General features: G+C 33.6%; 1 protein-coding gene across 3 annotated transcripts; it reads left to right on the forward strand.

The window, feature by feature from the left end:
- Positions 1 to 6,920: 6,920 nt before the first annotated feature.
- On the forward strand, positions 6,921 to 19,975 carry LOC110823645 (uncharacterized). Of its 3 annotated transcripts, none has more exons than XM_088213988.1 (15): positions 6,921 to 7,188; positions 7,296 to 7,470; positions 8,705 to 9,247; positions 9,477 to 10,691; positions 10,851 to 11,178; positions 11,436 to 11,688; positions 11,800 to 12,016; positions 12,136 to 12,488; positions 12,659 to 13,195; positions 13,403 to 14,603; positions 15,050 to 15,403; positions 15,532 to 15,769; positions 16,245 to 18,844; positions 18,938 to 19,089; positions 19,414 to 19,975. In XM_088213988.1, the coding sequence occupies exons 2-15, from the start codon at positions 7,327 to 7,329 to the stop codon at positions 19,775 to 19,777; spliced, it is 8,499 nt and encodes a 2,832-aa protein (XP_088070114.1). In that variant the 5' UTR covers positions 6,921 to 7,188; positions 7,296 to 7,326; the 3' UTR covers positions 19,778 to 19,975. The 3 variants fall into 3 exon arrangements, with proteins under 3 accessions (XP_088070114.1, XP_088070112.1, XP_088070115.1); XM_088213986.1 differs by having other exon boundaries at positions 6,921 to 7,134; XM_088213989.1 differs by lacking the exon at positions 6,921 to 7,188 and having other exon boundaries at positions 7,314 to 7,470; positions 8,689 to 9,247.
- Positions 19,976 to 20,161: the final 186 nt, after the last annotated feature.

Consider the following 20,161-nt stretch of genomic DNA (forward strand, 5'->3'; position numbering starts at 1 on the left):
GGATGAAGTTGGGGAAAGACAATGGATAAGTCTAGAGTTAGTGGAAGAAGCTACAACAAAGCTGTTAATAATACGAAAAACTTTACAGGCAGCAGAAAAATAGACATAAGGGGTATGCAGACAATCGTAGGAGCGATTTAAATTTTGAGGTAGGGGATCATCTATTCCTAAGAGTGTCTCCAATGAAGGATTTGTTGAGATTTGGGAAGAATTGAAAGCTAAGTCCCTATTTCATAGGGCCTTTTGAGATTCTTGAGAAGGTGGGTATTGTTATGTATAGGATAACACTCCCTCCATAGTATGACGGGGTTCACAATGTATTTTATATATCTATGTTACGAAAATATCAACCTGATCCGAAACACACTCTACAGTATGAGTCATCGCTGCTAGAGAAAGATTTGACCTATAAAGAAGAACTTATTCGTGTCCTTAAATGACAGAAAGGAAACTGAGAAGTAGAATAATACCTATGGTAAATAAAGTGGTGACATTACACAAGTGAGGAAGCAACCTGAGAATGGGAGGACGAGAAAAGGAACAACTACCAACAGCTCTTCGAGGTAATATACCGAAATTTGAGGGACTAATTTTTCTTTAAAAATGGGGGATAATGTAATAACTGAGAAGAAAATATATATATAAACGAATAAATAAATAAATAAAATAAAATAAAAGGGAAGAGTGAAAAAAGGAACAGTGTAGATTAAGAGAAAAGAAAGGGACCGCTGGGATGAGTCACAAGGTAAATATAAATAAGCTAAAGAGATAAAAAAAAAAAGAAAAAGAAAGAAAAAAGAAAAGAAGAAGAGGGAAAGAGGGACACCAGTCGAGGAAGAAGGGAGAATGAATGGGTCGAAGAGGAGGAAAGAATTCAGGCGAATTGGAAAAGAACTGTTGCTGAGTTGAGGACGATGGAGGCAAGAGGTAATGTAAACTCAAACATTGCAAACATTGAAATGGCATCTGGCATTTGAATTTCTACGGTGTCGTAGGGAGAGTGTAGGGAATTGAAGGAGGAGACAGCTTTCCGAAGGAATAGGAGAGCAAAACAAGGATTACGGTTACAAAAAATCGAGCCAGAACTTCCTTCCTTCAAGCTTAACACTTAGAGGAGACTGCTTTTGTAGAGGTCTAGAACTTAGAAGAAAATAAAATTATAAATGAAATGCAAAAGCGGAATAATAGAATTAGGGTTTACATACTTTACACAATAGTTTAAAATAGCTAATAGGGTTACGGGAATGTCTTTTCTAAAAGAACAAACGAAAATCAAAGAAATAAATAAAAAGTAAACAATTGAGCATCCTAGAACAACCTTCACTAGCTTTTGAAGGAATCCGAGTTGTGAACTATTCACAACCCCTTTATTGATCGAGATCTGGATCTTGGTCCTTTGATATCGAATAGTTAATGAATGAGTGAGCTACACTAGTCCAGTAAGAATATCACACTACTCACCGATACATAAACTGAATGTTAGTAAAAATCATAAAAACAACTAATGAAGCTCTTAATTTAAGTAAATTTATTTATTATAAGTAAAATCATTTATTGCATAATTACCATTACAAGATTTTCAAAACCGACCTATAGAGACAATAGCTCAATAATATCATAATTTCATATTCAAGTAAGTAAGAATAATAATTTTTTCTTTTTATTTGTCTACTGGTATCCATGGGGGTCCATAGGGATGTCCCACTATGCGTGAACTAACATCCAACCTTGTCAACTAATTGGCTGTCCCCATACCCCGTCCGGTATGAGCACCAAAAATACCATTCCTCAATACCCCGTCTAGTATAAGGGTGAAACAGGTCGTCCCCATATTTCGTCTAGTATGAGCGCCAAAAATACCAATTCTCGATACTCTGTTCGGTATGAGACGACGTTCATGGTAGGGTTTTCTATGTACTTGGTCCGTCCACCATCTCTCAGGATATCTAGTAAGGCTATTATTCATTCATTCACTTAACCAATCAATTTTATGTTTACATTTAATTTTTAGTTTCACAATTTAACCATAAATCAACGCAAGATAAACAATACATGTATCAAGAAAACCACAACTGAATCATTTCACTAATTCCAGTATATTATCATGTATTTAAAGCTGTAAAATCAAACAATCGGTTAAATAGAATAAACAATAATAAATAATCGGTTCTGCCTCCATTAGTAATATGTAATTAATTCTCGAAGTTTTTAAATTACGCAGAATACCTTATTATTAATAATTAAACTTCAATTCTATAATAGAGAATAAGGTGAGAGATTCTTACCCAAATTGGTGTTTGAAACACTGAATTTTTTACTGCGCCTACTAGTGGTTCCTGAGTTTCCTAAATTTTTATGCGGAGATTAAAACACGTTTCATGTACCTAAAAATACCCTAAAAAATCAAAAATCGATGTTAAAAATTTTTTTCAGCCAATTTTAAAATTTCGGCACAGTGGCACCGCCGTGCTTTGACGACGGCACCACTGCCCGCGGTAGCAGTTTACCTTGAACTGGCCGTTTTCGGCTAATTTTATATGCATACTTGTGAGAAAACACAGTAGGGGGTCTCGATTAACCCAAAAAAGTCGAAAAATAAAAACTTATCGGCAGTAAAATTTTTCGGTGCAGCGGCTCCGCCAGTTCACCTAACAGCTGAGTATTTTTTTTCGGTCAACTTTTTTTAGCGGTCGGACGTGGCTCCAGCACGACGGCGGGTGGCCGTCGGCTTTCTTCTCCGGTGACTGATTCTTCTTCTTTGGCAGGAGACTGGCGGCTAGAGTTTGGGTTCGGTGTGATGCGAGATATTTATACCTGTATTCCTTAAATCTGGACCGTTCATCGTGTTTGATCTCGATCTCGACTGTCCATCACGTTTAAAGAAGAAAATGAATCTGAATCATTCATCGCAACTTGATCTCGACCGTACGATCGCGTTTAAACAGGAAACAAATCTAAACCGTTCATTGCATTTAATCGTGATCATCTGTTCGCGCTTGATGATGGAACGGATCCGGACCGTCCATGCGCGCAGGAACGCATCCAGGCCGTTCAATCGCCGGCACGCGGATTATCAGCGTGGCCTCCCGCGTGTCACCGAGTCAGCGTGCCTTGCCACGTGGCGCGCTTTGGTTCGTCGGGCTGCTGATTGAGCAGTCCTACATGGCGCAATTTTTTTTAGTTGCGTTTTGATCCCTAGTTTCTGATTTTTCTTTCAACAATATCTTCTGAATCCCAATTTTTACATTTTTTTTCTAAAATTATTTTTAATTTCATCATCAACCTATTTTTTTTCTAATTTTATATTAAACAAAATTTAAAAATTTAAAAATTATATTTTCATATATTTTTTTAAACTTTAAAATTAATCTCAGGCCCTATCCCGAGTATTACAGTTTTGGGAGTGTGGATGTTGGATTTGAACTATTACGTAATTGACTGAAAGTAGAATGTCTAGGGGGTACAATTTAGTATATGTGACCTGTAATATAGATAATTGTATGATCGAAGAAGTTTGATATTAAATAAAAGAATTAGAACACTAATTTCGTATAGATTCATATTGAACTGATTGACTTAGATTGTGAAATGGGATATGATCTTCTATGTATATCAGGGTGGGATCAACGTAATGCTCGAGTCAAACTAGGGGCGTTACAGAATAGGCTGTAGAGACATATTTATAAGTCACATTTCTATAATACATCAAAGCTTCATAAACTTTTTATGCTATATATATATATAGTTTCCATTATTGTGTAATTAAGTTAAAATATTTATTCAAACATGTGGAATTTTTCATTATATATAGAGCTGCTACAATAATTAATATAATGAAATTCTATTTCATTGTCTTATTATTTAGATTTATTAAAATTCTAATTAAGCTTTAAACTATTTTTGTTACTGTTATAATTCTATTAATTAAATAATACTTAATTATGCATATATATTTACGTAAATATAATTACAGTAATTAGATTCATGATGGCATCTCCTGATACTACTACATGCATGCATCTGTGTTATAAATAATTAGTCCTAATTGAGGCTTAATCCAAAAATCTTAATATTGAAATAATAACAGTTGGACCCAAAATCAGAATTAAAATGACAAATCAATAATCTACTGAATTTTTATATATATTTTATTTACGCAATCAATAAAAGAACCGAGTGGTATTTCATTAATTACACAAATTTTAGTAAAAATAAACTAAATTTTATTTTATTTTATATTATAGTATATATAGTATTTTTTTTTTAAATAGCTAAAGTCATTAATAAATTATAAAGATAATACATTGATGTCTCTGAAAAAAACTCTCCCATACATGAAAATTAGAAAACGATCGAACAACTCTTACGTGCAACTTCATTACATTATTTCGTACCCATTTGAACATATTTTATAGTAGCTAAAAAGTTATAGTTAAAAATTTACGGTACAATTATAACATATGTGGTATTTTGTATAAATTTTTTTTTTTTTTTTTCCTTTTCACTATTGGAGTATATTATAAGCTAAACTAAAATACTACCGTCTAAAACAAAACGGTGCCGTTTCTTTCTTCCTGTGTACTCTTTTTAAATTAAGAAATTATATAATGGGTAATTTTCACATTATATTATCATTAGTGAGTTTTGTTTTCGAATGTTTTATTTGATAACTCCAATTTTTTCTTCAAGGGGACCGAGTAATTAATTATATATCGTATATATACATAGACATTATTAAAGTAATAGTCATTGGTCATAATCTAATTATTTAAAATAAAAAAAATATTAATATACAAATAGCTTCATTAAATTTTATACCAGTTAATTCAAAATAAAAAATTAAAATTCTATTAGAATTATTCTAATAAAAATTAATATATATATATATTAAAACATAATTTATTAATAATTCTTATTTTTTTATTATTTATGTTGGTTAAGTGATACTTTTGTATTAGAAACTCCAATTAAACTAAGTTTTTAAAGAAATCTTAAATATATACATTAGCTTTTTTAACCAAAGATATGTATATTTAAAGTTAATAATGTATTTAACTAATAATAAGATTCAATACTAATATGAAACCAATGTTATATAATGAATCTAATTATTTTTATATGCCAATTTAATTAATATATTATTAATAATGTCATTTTTAATTATTACATGTTTAATAATTGTTGTAATAAATTACTTTAATTAATAATATTCTAATTTAGATTTCTAACGTATATTGGAATCCGTTGTTGCTTACTTCATAGATTTTTAACGATAATAACAACATGAAATGTAAGGTATTATATATGTATACACGTGTGTATCAATTATAAATTATAAATTTAATATTATTACTGATATAAATTTTTGGTAATATAATATTAAACCAATGATGTTTAAAAATTAGCTACAAATAAAAAAAACAAAAAGAGTTATCCAATAAGAATAGTTATTGTAATGAATAGCATATTAATTATGATAAACAAAATAAAAATGCATAATTTTAAAATTGTTATAAACAATGTAATTATTGACACTAACTTTCGGTACATTTATTTATTTTCTTATATTATGGTGGCCAAAAAAATATTATGATATTATATACCGATATGCTATTTTTTTGGTTCCATGTGACATTCAATATACTAGTTTGTCATTTTATGATATGAATTTTTATTAATAATTTTTAGTTGGTCAATAATTAAATTACCAATATAAATATAAATAAATTATATTACAAGAATAATTACTAAGTTAGATACCATATTAATTACAATAAAAATAAAAATAAAAATAAAAATGCATAATTTTAAAATTGTTGTAACCCAGCATAATAATTTATATGAACCTCCAGTAAAAAAAAAAAAAAATTATTTTTATATATTGAGATTGTAAATAAAATTTTATTAAGATATTACATATCACTTAATATTTGATGTATATATATATATATATATATTTATGTGAATACTTTTATGAATTTTGGTTAATTAATAATCAAGTGGCAAATGAAAATTATATTAAGTTAATAACATAGTATTTAATATATTAACATTTTTATAATAGTAAAAGTTATTGAATTGAATAATATAAAAATAAGTTTTCAATAAAATATAAACTAAACATAATGTATATAATAAAAATATTAGTAATGATAAAATGGAATGAAAGAAAAAGTGACAGAATAAGTACGTATAAAAGAGAGAAAACAATATTGAAGAAAAAATCAAAAGTAGAAGATATGATAGAAAATTGTAATCATAATGAGATTTTTAATTACCGGATATGTTTGACATTTTGAGAATTTATAAAAAAAAAATAATAATAAAATAAAATGTTTAATTTTTTCAAACACAAATAACTTATAATAAATACATAACTAATTAAATGATACACATTTTTATTAATTAAACACTAATTATAATACCACATAAACCAATCAAATTATAAAGTTGGAAAAATAGTCATTACTGTGCAATTACCATCTTTTGGTAATTACTTTTCCTTTACATTGTTTGAGCTTATTACTTGATTTTTTTTTTTTGTTTTTTAACGGCGTTATATCATCGTGATGTCACATGATGACGAAATTTTCTGTCATTTTCTCTTCAATCCAACTATGAACTACTTTCAATAATCCTACACACTTCAAAGCAAATTTCTTTTTTTTAAAAAAAAAAAAAAAAAAAAAAAAGTTTGAACATAAACTTGCTTATGTAAAAAAATTTCAGATATTTTGATGCTCAAATTTTTTGCTAAATTTATGTGGAGGCAATAAATTTTTGTTATTTTTTAAACAAAAACTTTTTGTATTTGATTTTAATAAATGATTTAAAAATCAATTAATATACTTTTTTGAAAATGTAAAGAAAATTTAAAAGCCAATTGTACGGGGGGGGGGCGGGCGGGGGGCGAAGAAGGAGATGGAAAGACCCAAGCTTTAATATTTTTCTTTTTTCAAAGGGAAGAGACCCATTTTTTTTAATATGTCCAATGAACTTCTTCTTTTCCCTCTTTTCTTTTTGAGATTTCTCTGTCATTTCATGTTTAGAGTGATGATCATCTTTTTCTTTTGATCGAAAAGAGTACAGAGAAAGCTAACCAGCTACTATGCATGTCTCTTTCGTTTAATCAGTGTACTACAAATTCTTATTCTTAGTCGTTTACCTTCTCCATCACTTTGCTTTCCTGTTAAGAATTCCCATTTCCCTCATCATCATTTTAGCTTTTTTTTTTTTTCTTTGTTTCTCTCATTTCTATGGGTTTTAACTGAAATTGATACTGGTATTTTTTGCAGACAAGTAGAATAAAGTTATAAAAAAAAAAAAATGAACAGGACGCAGAGAAGGGGGATGATGATGAAGGGCGAAAGTTCGGGAAAACGATCGATTTTCTCTAATGATGATTTCATCAATGAGGTGTTTTCTTGGTCTCTCGATGACATTTTAGATGAAAATCTTTTCCAAGATAAGGTTTGCTACTTTCTTCTCTTACTTCTTATGGGTTTAGAGTCTATTGAAAGTATATTTTGCAGTTTTTGAACCATCACTTTATTTACCAAGTTTGATTATGGAGGTGTGTGTCTGCCGGTTTTTGTTCATTTTGGACGCAAGTGTTTCATTTGTTTACTTGTTTGATTGTTTCTGTTCAATCCTCTGTTGGGGATTGGACCAGACCAACCTCATTTTAACTTGGAGTTCATTTGGAGTACTTGAGATAGAATTGTATAAACTTGAGTTTCATTAATGTAAAGTTGAAAAAAAAAAAAAAAAGGAATTCCATTTTCATATTCGAACACAGTAGCTTTGTCTTGAAACTATTTGCATTCATTAGGCAACATTTGGTGCAGGGCAGAAGTCTTTAATTCTATGGAATGAGAATGCAACAAAATTAGATAGAAGTTTGAAAAAAATGTATTTAAAATTCATTTTCAAAATGAAGTTAGATGAATTTATGATTGCTAGCTATCAAAATAAGATCTGGAAATCCATTTTCAAGAATAAATTATAATCAAACAATCCTTAAGGAAAGATGAGAAATATAATACAATTCTATATCTCACTAATATTATCGTACTTAATTAGGATAAAGGAATAGGAAATAGATAAGGTAGGAATTGAACCAAACATAATATCAATGTTGCCCATTGAAGTTTTAGCATTGTCATGTTTTGTTCTTTGGTTCATATGTTCCTTGATTAAAAAGAAAAGACTAGCTTTGTGTATGTGGCAACATGCTGGAGGAATAATTATGTAAATTTCTATAGCACTTCTGTACATTTATATGTATTGTTGTGTATATTATGCTTGTTAATTTCACGCCTTTTGATAATTAACAGAACAAAATCTATACACTTGTAAGAGTGTATAAATTTGGTGATTTTATTCAAAACTTGGTACTTATTTATAGTAATTAGTCATATAGTTATTTGTATGATACAGTCAAGTTTTGAATAGAGAGTGAAACAGAGTTGAAAACAGGGGTGGAAACAGATCAGAGGACTGCTAACTGCTGGACTCAGTCTTTTCAGTGGTTTGGCTTGGGTCCCAGCAGCTGTGCTGCTATAGAAGAAGATTCCTATTCTGAATGGCACTCTTTCCTTTGGGTGATCTTATCTATAATTTGTGTTTTTCTCTTAATCATAAACGTTTTCTTTAAGATGAAAATTGATTTTTACCCATAACAAACAGTTCTTCTTTTTTGCAGGTAAAGAAGATTCCTGATACATTTGAGTCTGTTGAGCATTATATGGGATCCTATGTTTTACCGTTACTCGAAGAAACACGAACACAACTGTGTTCAAGTATGGAGGTCATATCTGCAGCACCTAATGCTGAAGTGGTTGGCTTTGAAGAGTCCAAGCCTCATGGGAGTTTATTATATGATTTTAGCATTGACTTCTGGAGAAACAGATTCAGTGATTGTGGCAAGGAGCCTTACAGAACATTGCCCGGAGATATCTTTGTTTTAGCAGATGCTAAACCTGAAACTGTTTCAGATCTGCAGAGGCCAGGCAGGACATGGGCTTTTGCATTGGCCACTAAAGTCGCAGATGATGAAAACGAGGAAACTAGTTTAACAACTAATTTTAAAGTGAAGGCATCAAAAGACATTTCAGAAAATGATGGGATGTATAAATCAATGTTTGTGATTTTTCTGACAAATATAACTACTAGCAAAAGGATATGGAATTCGTTGCACATGTTTCGGAACCTGCGGATAGTCAAAGAAGTTCTGTGCTCTTCTGTGGTAAGAATCCAGATAAGGTTATGGTATTTGATATTAATTTCAGTGGACTTGCCGTATCATAACTAGTCTTCTTGGTATATTTTTATTAACATGCGGTTACATGGATAATTTGGTATCCTGTGTACCATATGTGGTTACATGAATAGTTCTTCAACAAATTTTCTAAATTCTTTTATAATGGATAGATCAAATTTGATTTGAATTCCACATTCTGATTACTGATTTTTAGGTGGAAAGAAGCTGTCATATTTGTCCTCTACAGCCCAATGATACCTGCAGTGACAAGGTTCTCACAACCTTAAATGACTTGAACGAATCTCAAACTGAGGCTGTTTCAGCCTGTCTTAATAAACTGAGATGCAAGCACCAGTCCAATGTGGAACTTATCTGGGGTCCACCAGGTACAGGGAAAACCAAAACTATCTCGGCAATGCTCATTGTCCTCTTGAAATTAAAATACAGAACTGTCATTTGTGCCCCCACAAATGTCGCAATTACAGAGGTTGCATCACGTGTTTTGAAGCTGTTGAAAGAATATAGTGGAGAAGAATCTGGGGCAGATGCTTACTGTTGTTCTTCAGGTGATCTTCTCCTGTTTGGGAATAAGGAGAGGCTCAACCTTAAGTCAGATGTTGAGGAAATATATTTGGATCATCGAGTCAAGAGGCTAACTGAATGCTTTGGAACGATCACTGGGTGGCAACATTGTTTCAGATCAATGATAGATTTTCTTGAAGATTGTCTTCTCCGGTATACTATTTTCTTGGAAAATGAATTGCTCAAAGAGCAGGAAAGCAGTAAAGAAAATGAAGTAAAAGAGAAAAGGTGCAATAATGGAATTGATAGTAACAAAGCGCAGCTTAAGTCCTTTCTTGAATTTGCAAGAGAACAGTTTAGGAATACGGCGTTGCCACTCAGAAGATGTATTTTTACTTTATGCACTCACGTACCAATTAGCTACTTTGGGGATGATTTCCAAAACATTGCATCTCTTGTTCGCTTAGTTGACTCTTTCGAAACTCTACTGTTTCATGACAGTTTAACTTCTGAAGAAGTGGAGGAGATCTTCTCAAATCAGGAGTTGGTGCAGGGTAGTAACCAAATTCATTCAGATGAATTACTATTGTTGTGCTCGATGAGAAGTGAATGCCTTACTGTTTTAAAGAAACTTCTGAAGTCATGCAGTGAACTTGAATTTCCCAGTGCTCTGAACATGGGTTCGATAATGAAATTCTGTTTCCAAACAGCTTCATTAATTTTCTGCACAGCATCCAGTTCGTATAAGCTGCATCAAGTGGAAACTGAACCATTGAACCTGTTGGTAATTGATGAAGCAGCCCAATTGAGAGAATGTGAATCTACGATACCCCTACAACTCCCGGGTTTAAAGCATGCAATTCTTATTGGTGACGAGTGCCAATTGCCTGCCATAGTTGAAAGCAATGTAAGTGAAAACTACTAATTGTGCCCTAATGCTCCTCAAAAAGTTCGCATCAATTTTCCTGAACCCAGTTTCTTTCTCAAATTCCTCTTTATATACACATTGCTGATTGAACATACATGTATATATACATAAATACATGTATATGTGCTTCTTTTGTAGATATCTGAGGAAGCTGGGCTTGGTAAAAGTTTATTTGAAAGGCTGAGATTATTAGGTCATTTGAGGCACCTTCTCAATATACAATACAGGATGCATCCATCAATCAGCAGCTTCCCAAATTCTAGTTTCTATTTTAACCAGATCTCAGATGCACCCAATGTTAAGCATAAAAGATATGAAAAGCAGTATCTTCAAGGCCAAATGTTTGGCCCTTATTCATTCATAAATGTATCTCCAGGGAGAGAAGAACAAGCGGATGTTGGACATAGCCAAAGAAACATGGTTGAGGCAGCTGTTGTGCTGAAACTGCTAAAAAATCTGTGCAAAGGTATTCTAAATCTGGGTTATAATTGACATTTCAAAATACTCTTTTCTTTATTTCTTATATCTTTCTAACTGTTCCTTCATAATTCAACAAACAGGATAGTGGTTACTTCAAAGGCATATTATAACTTTCCTGCATCTATTGTTCTATCAAGTTAATAAATTTGTAGCTCCTCAAAATGATGCATTTCATGAACATTTTGTTGCTCCCTTAATTTATTAGGTTGATATTCCAAGGTTATTTATTGTTTCCACATGCAGCATGTCGCTCAAAGCAGAAGGTAAGCATTGGAATTATATCACCATATGCTGCTCAGGTAACTGCAATACGTGAAAAACTTGGTGCCAAGTATGATAAGATTGATGGCTTCACTGTAAAAGTTAAGTCTGTTGATGGCTTCCAAGGCGGAGAGGAGGATATAATTATAATATCAACCGTGAGATCAAATACTAGAGGAATGATTGGATTTGTAGCCAACCGTCAGAGAACTAATGTTGCCCTTACAAGGGCAAGGTATTGATTCACATTAACATGTTTAATATCATTTCTTTTATATAATTTGTGAAATCACCATTGTAAAAGAACAAAAAAGGGAGAGAAACTTAGTTTTTTACACTATCTCAGGCACTGTCTCTGGATTTTGGGAAATGGAAGAACACTGGCTAGTAGTGAATCCATCTGGAAAGAATTAGTTCGTGATGCTAAGGAGCGAGACTGCTTCTTCGATGCCGATGATGACAAGGATTTGGCAAAAGCTATATTGGAAGTAAAGAAAGAGTATAATCAACTCGATGATCTGCTGAATGGGGATAGTGTACTTTTCAAAAGTGCTAGGTGGAAGGTGTCTCCCATCTCTTCATCTTGTACTGTTAGTATCTTGTTATTAAAAATTTCTTGCTTCATTAGCTTTTCGTGCTAACTATTTGCACTTCTTTCCTTTGTATTTCTTCTCACATCCAGGTTCTTTTTAGCGACAACTTTCGAAAATCATTTGGAAAGCTTAAAACAGTTGGGAAAAAGATGTCTGTCCTGAACCTCCTCTTGAGACTTTCAAGTGGTTGGCGACCTAAGAAGAAGACTGTTGACATGATATGTGAGAAATCTTGTATGGTCCTGAAGAAATTTAAGGTTGATGGTCTCTATATGCTGTGTTCAATTGATATAGTGAAAGAATTCAGATACATTCAAGTATTGAAGGTTTGGGACATATTGCAGTTAGAGGATATTGAAAAGTTGGTCAAACGTCTTGACAGCATCTTTGATGCATATACTGATGATTTTATCAGTTGTTGCAATGAGAAATATTTGGAGGGGTAAGTTTGTTTTGTATTAAATTGGATATGAAACGTGATGGTGTTTCTAAACTAAAAAATTGGTAACATCTTCCTCATTTATGAATGAAAAAGAAAGTTCTATTTCATCTTCATGGAATGTTTTATTCTTTCACGAACCTTTTTTCTTGTTTACTTGTCTTTTCATCAAGGGATTTGGAGGTTCCAGGAACATGGAAACCGTCCTTCAATGTTGTCCGGTACAAAAGTAAGAGTCACAATGAAAGTAGAGGCAATTCAAATGCCATAGCTTCTGATGGAAGATGTTATGTTGAGAACTCAAAAGTGAGTGATAGCCTGTTGCTGATGAAATTCTACTCATTATCATCTGGAGTTGTGAGCCACTTGCTATCTGATCGTGATGGCAGAGAACTAGATCTACCCTTTGAAGTGACGGACCAAGAATTGGAGATAATTTTGTTTCAAAGAAGCACTTTTATATTAGGACGTTCAGGTACTGGGAAAACTACAGTGTTAACAATGAAGTTGTTTAAGAAGGAGCAGCTGTACCAAATGGTAAATGAAGGATACGAAGAAGGCCATTGCAGCACCTCTGAAGGTGTTTCCCACTGGAACAGTCTTGAGGATGTTGTGGTGGAGACTAAGAAAACCTTTTTACGTCAGCTTTTTGTTACAGTCAGCCCTAAACTCTGTTATGCCGTCAAACATCATGTTTTGCAGTTGAAAAGGTATGTGCACTAGCTTTTGAACTAGGAGTTGCTTTAGTTGGGGAATAGTATTTTGATTCCTTAATTCATATACAGGTCTATTTATGCTAACTTCATTGATTGCTAAATATATTATGTGAATTTTTGGTAGAAAATATACTTTGCTGCCTGGCTTCAATTCTGTCTTTCTCTTTCTTTTTGTTAATTAGTCTTGCTTAAAATATTCAGGTTTATATCTGATGGGAAATACTCTACAGAGAGCAGTTTGCCAGATGCATATGATTTTGATGATGCAACACCATTCAGGGGCATACCAGATTCCTTTGTTGATATTTCTCCCGGTTCATTCCCTCTTGTTATAACTTTAAATAAATTTTTTATGATGCTTGATGGAACACTGGGTGATTCGTATTTTGAAAGATTTCCTGATGCAAGGGAGTTGTTGCATGGGAATAATGGAGGTTTGGGATCTCTTGCCTTGCAGACTTTTATGAGAACGAGACAAGTTGACTTTGACAAGTTTTGTGTAAATTATTGGCCCCATTTGAATACTCAAATAACGAAAAAGCTTGATCCGTCAAGAGTTTTTACTGAAATAATATCGCATATAAAAGGTGGTTCACAATCAGCAAAGTCTTGTGATGGTAAACTCAGCAGGATGGATTATGTTGGACTTTCTGAGGGTCGGATGTGCACCTTAAACAGTCACAAGAGAGAATTAATATATGATATTTTTTTAGATTATGAAAAGTTGAAGTTGGAAAATTGTGAATTTGACGTAGCTGATCTCGTAATTGATCTTCATCGCCGACTTAAAAATGGAAAATATGTGGGTGACATGATGGATTTTGTTTACATTGATGAGGTGCAAGATCTTACCATGAGCCAGATTGCTCTTTTCAAGTACATCTGTCAAAATGTGGAAGAGGGTTTTGTTTTCTCTGGAGACACGGCTCAAACAATTGCAAGGGGTATTGACTTTAGGTTTGAAGACATAAGATCTTTGTTCTACAATGAGTTTATTTTAGAATCAAAAAGTGAAGGAAATGATGGGAAAAAGGAGAAGGGTCAAATATCCCGAATCTTTCACTTGAGCCAGAATTTTCGCACCCATGATGGTGTTCTAAGGTTGGGCCAAAGTGTAATTGATCTTCTTTACCGATTTTTTCCCTTCTTCATTGATGTGTTAAGCCATGAAACGAGTCTTATATATGGGGAACCTCCAATTTGGCTTGATTCTGGGAAAGATGAAAATGCTGTTGCAACCATTTTTGGGAACATTGAGAATGGAGAACGGAGCTTCGTTGGATTTGGAGCAGAGCAGGTCATATTAGTTCGGGATGATTCTGCAAAGAATGAAATTGTCAAGTATGTAGGCAAGCACGCCCTTATTTTAACTGTAGTGGAGTGCAAGGGTCTAGAGTTTCAGGTCAGTGGTGTTTTATATTTTTCCTGTACTGTAAGTCTTGCTTCAGCAATGGAATCAATTGCTTGCTCTATGTTTATCATTTTCTTACAACATGCATATTCTAATCATTACTTATTCATTCTCTTCTCTGTTTATGTTATCGTAATGATTTTCTTTCAATAGTCCTTTTACTGGGTAGTAAGGTGCAGCATTTACTTGTTGTCAAAGGGACGACTGTTTTGTTCTTTTTATTTTCTTCCTGATGTCTTTAATTTTATTTTTATCAAAATCTTGGCCTTTTGTCTTCACATTGTTGATTATTTCACTTGGGGCTGTGGTATCCAGTGTGCTTTTTAATTCCAACTGTTTGATACTTATCAGATAAACACTTACATTTAGGACCTTTGTTGGAGCTTCCCAATGCACATCATTCTCATTCCAACTTTTTGTGCTTTATTACTCTGCAGGATGTGTTATTGTACAATTTTTTCAGTTCATCCCCCCTGAGAAATCAATGGAGAGTGATCTATGAATACATGAACGAACAAGGGTTGCTTGATGGTAGTTCTCCCAGGTCCTTTCCAAGTTTCAATCGTGCAAAACACAATGTTCTATGCTCTGAATTGAAACAGTTATATGTTGCTATAACTCGCACTAGGCAAAGATTTTGGATATGTGAAAACATGGAGGAGTTTTCAAAACCTATGTTTGAATATTGGAAGAAAAAGTGCCTAATTGAAGTCAGGGAATTAGATGATTCACTGGCGCAAGCAATGCAAGTTGCAAGCACTCCAGAGGAGTGGAAGTCACGTGGTTATAAGGTCTGGTTCCTGTTCTTTCTTTATCATGTCCCAAGTAAATTAGATTTTCTGGCTTACTACGTTGATATTATTTACTTGTTGGAATTGAGCTGTATGAAAATTCTTCTCTTTCTATTCATGTCTGGCAGCTTTTACGTGAGGGTAACTATGAGATGGCAACAATGTGTTTTGAAAAGGCAGCAGACAAGTATGGGGAGAAACTGGCAAAGGCAACTGGACTGAAAGCGGCTGCAGATCGCATGCATTTCTCAAATCCTGAAATGTTCTCCATTACATGCAGGGAGGCTGCTGAAATTTTTAATTCCATTGGCAAGGCAGCTCTTGCTGCAGAATGCTTTTACATGTTAAAGGACTATGAAACAGCAGGTCCAACTTCCTTTCATGTTCCATTTCTTATTTTACTTAAATATTTATGTTTTATTTTTTAAATCACCATCCTGGTTTAATTTTGTGACACAGAGTACTTGCATACTTTTTACCTTCTCAATTCACATAAAAAGGAATGTGTCTTTATGCTTGTTTGCACGGAAAACTAGAAGAAAAGATTTGCCTATTGATGAACGGCAGTTGTTTCATGAATATAAGACTCTTTTCTTTGTGAATCAGAGTATCTTTTCTCCTTGCCTATTGAGATAAAAGTGGACCTCATATCTGAGTAAAAGCAGAAATACTCAGTCAATCTCCTTGTATCATTTCAGGAAAGCCAAAATGAGAGCTCATGCTAATCTATTTTGTTTGTTAATAATCAATCATTTCTAAGTAAAGCCGTCAGCATTTCTCTCTAGAACTTCCTTGCCACTTTTAATTCAGACATTGTGATACTAACATCTTGCACCTACAGGAAAAATATATTTGGAAAAATGCAGTGAATCTTTCCTTGAAAGAGCAGGAGAATGCTTTTTACTATCTAAAAAATACGAGTCTGCAGCAGAAGTCTATGCTCGAGCCAGTAACTTCTCTAAATGTTTATCTTGTTGTGCCAAAGGAGAACTGTTTGAAATGGGTTTGCAGTATATAAAAGACTGGAAGCAGCACACAAGCACTGATGATGAGCTGCTGAAAAGAAGAAAAGAGATGGAGAAAGTTGAGCAAGAGTTTCTAGAAAATTGTGCATCTCATTTTCATTTGCTAAATGATAACATAACCATGATGAAGTATGTAAGAGCTTTTCATTCCATGGCTTCCGTAAGAACATTTTTGAAGTCTTTGGGATGCCTTGATGACCTTCTAGCATGGGAAATAGAATCTGGGAACTTCCTGGAGGCAGCAGACATTGCAAAGCAGAGAGTTGAACTTCCTCTTGCAGCTGATCTACTTGGGAAATGTGGGCATTACAAGGACGCATCGATGCTTATTTTGTGGTTTGTCTTTGCCAACTCTCTTTGGTCAGCTCAGAGCACTGGGTGGCCCTTAAAGCCGTTTAAAGATAAGGAGGAACTTCTAGCAAAAGCTAAATCATTTGCGAAGAATGAGACAAACCAGTTTTATGAATTCATCTGTGCTGAGGCAGACACTCTATCAAGTGAGAGAAGTAACATACTCGTGCTAAAGCAACAATTGGACAGGGCACAAAGTCATAGAAGCATCAGAGGCGAAATACTATCTGCTCGAAAGATTCTGGACTCTCATTTTGTTATAAACACCTCGAAGTATGTCTGGGAAGATGAAATGATTTTTGACCTAACAAGACACTCAGAAGACATACTTAACGATAATCAGGTTTCTGTTGAGACACTGGTATACTTTTGGAACTATTGGAAGGATAAAGTGGTGCAAATTTTTGAATATCTCAAAAATGCTGGAATCCAAGATGTTACTGAATATAGAAGCTATGGAGATTTTTGTTTAAATTACTTGGGTGTGTGGAGGCAGTTCAACAATCTTGACACTCTCTATATTTTGTTAAAATCTAATGTTGAATGGGTCAGCAATGACCGAAGATTTTTGCAGAACAATGGGAATCTGTTTTCCATTGGAATCAATTGCTTAGTCTCCACTGCCCGAAATTACTGGCGCTCAGAATTATTTTCTGTTGGTTTGATAGTGTTAAAAAATCTTGAGGCACTTTATAAGGACTCAATCAAAAATAACTTCTCTTTTTTCCGACGAAGTTTGTCTCTAACTCACATCTGTGAAGTTGCGAACTTCCTTCTGAAACCAGAATTTCTGAGCAGCCGGTACAATGCTGGAACTCTGCAAGATTTTATTAGGATATCAACGAAGAACATCTTGGACTGCATATTTCATCTTAACTGGCAGGAAGCATTGAAAGACAACCTGATTCATCTGAGAGGAACTGAGACATTAAGGAAATTGCTTGAGGAGGTTGCATTTGAAATCATCAACTCAAAGAACAAGATATATTATGGGGAAATTGGAAGGTTGGCATTGATAATTCTTGGATCTGGTAAAGTTAAAAGTGAAATGTATCTGAAGATTGCAGAAAGGTTAAGATGGAATCAACCATGGAATGCTTTCTTCAAAAATCTCAGAAGAATTTCGAATTTTCATGAGGTTGTTGTAGATACTTATAATGCCAATTGGAGGAGAAACGACTATATCTCACCTGGTTGCTTCCTGTATCTTCTTGACCGTTATGTGTTTTTGTTGTCTTGCTTGAAGAAGGTGTACATATACACTACGAAGTTTTCCTTGATTGAGTGGCTTATTTGTCAGGAAGGGAACACTCAATCAGCAGATGGTTTAGTGGATGATGATCTGGATCAACAAACCTTGGAACATTTTCTCATATACATAGTAGAAACCATCTTGAAGCTTCTTTACAATGAGGAGGATACAGCACTCTGGATTAAACATCATCATAAAAATGTGAATGAGTGCTATTCTCTTCTGGCGTCAAGATTGATTGTTCTATTATGTTTGCTTTACCTGAATTTTCAGAATTGCTTTCCCTTAAATTTGCTTGTTGACTTGCTGCAAAAGAAACGATTGCCGTCGGGTTTCTTTGATGCTATTCATAGAGGACTGAATTATAGGAAACCAAATGAAAAATTGTTTGCAGAAGCATTTAAAAAAACTGGAAACCCTCTTGTGATCTTTTCGGTGGGGGAATTTTTCCCAAAACGCGTATGTACAAATGCCATTTATGTGGAAATGAAGGCTCAGCAAACAACAGAGGACATTTTAAAAGTCCTTGTTCCCCCAATCACTTCAGTTTCTAAGAAACTGACAGGACTTGCTGAGGTGAAAGCTACTAATTTGTGCAGAGTAGTAATTTCTACAGATAATTCAGAGAAGAGCTCCAATCACCTGTCTTCAAACTCAAGTTCCCTTGTTGGTCAAGGTTCGAGTAACTGTAACAAAAATGAGGGTAATTTGCGGATGAACCATCTAAAATTTTGGGAAATACTTGATGCTTTAAAGTCACAGGATAATGTAAAAGATAAAAGTAGCTCTGTAGTGGATGCTTCTGTGGTTAAGGTAGTCCTAATTCTAGTCTTGTATATGACTATATTCTAGGCCATGATCATGTCTTAACATTTACCCTTTTCCACCTCTCCGTTCATCTTTTAGGTGGAATTGGATCGGTGTATTAATGTTTTAATTGCTGCAACGAATGGATCTGCCCAGAAGTCTTCAGATTCTGTGGACCTCAAACTCATCGGTCAAATGAGATGCATGATTGTTGAAACAAAGGAACTTCGTGCTGCACTCCAATTGGATAGGCAAGTTTAAATACATTTTTCGTGTCAAATTCTTGCCTCCATGATTATACCCTAATAATTGTCTTGTTTTTATTGTTGATTTACTATATTTTCCATTTCAACAGTTTTTATGGGATATATGACGTGATAATCAGGTGCATGAATATATATATATGTATATATGTGCATATTATATATATATATATATATAGAGAGAGAGAGAGAGAGAGAGACAATTTAGTTCTTTGTTATAAAAGAACTGGTCCAGCATCTTCAATCATGAGGTGATTAAAACCTTCATAAACGTCTTGTACTAATGTTCTTGTTGTTTTCTAATTCTTTCAGTGCTTTCAGCGACCTGAAAGGTTCAGATAAGGTTTCAAGTGTTGAAGAACTTTGCAAGACGCTACAGTCAAGAAGACCTACAATGGAACCAGTATTGAATCAATTATACTTACAGCAAAATATTACAACTTCGGATGAAGACTCGGGCTGCCAGTTTTGCCCAGAAAATGGCAACGGCAAGACTGAGGAAAGCACAGGAAATGACGACAGCAAGAGTGAGAAAAATTGCAGCAGGGAGACTGAAGAAAAGGCTTCAAAAGTTAATGCAGATTCAGGTAACAACCAGGCAGTGGAGAAAAAAGGACAGGGTGGCGGCGGCAGCAAATCCAAGAAGAAAAAGAAGGGGAAAGGCAAGCGTAAGTAGAGCATTTGTATATGAATCATTCAGGAATCAGGCTATATTGTTGTCTGTAAAGTTGTACTCGTGTCTAGTCATAGTAACTTCAGAACATATACCATTGCCAAAAATGTATTACCGCATTTGATTTCTGCCTCTGAATTTTGATATGATGGTGGAAAACTGAAAGGTATCAATATAATCAAAAGAAATTTTTTTTCCTAATTTTTAGATCTTTCATCTTTTTAATTTCTGTCTATGTTTAACTTACATCCTCATCATTCAAAAAAAAAGTTTTAAAAAACAAAACAGTTGGACTTGGGGTGAATTACTTAAATTTTCAATTTGAATAACTTAAAAAAAGCACTCCAAAAAAGAGCAAAATTAAAAATTTTATACGAATTTTCTTGT

This window comes from Carica papaya, chromosome 2, assembly GCF_054855325.1.
Source record: "Carica papaya isolate Zhongbai chromosome 2, ASM5485532v1, whole genome shotgun sequence".
Taxonomy (NCBI): Eukaryota; Viridiplantae; Streptophyta; class Magnoliopsida; order Brassicales; family Caricaceae; genus Carica; species Carica papaya.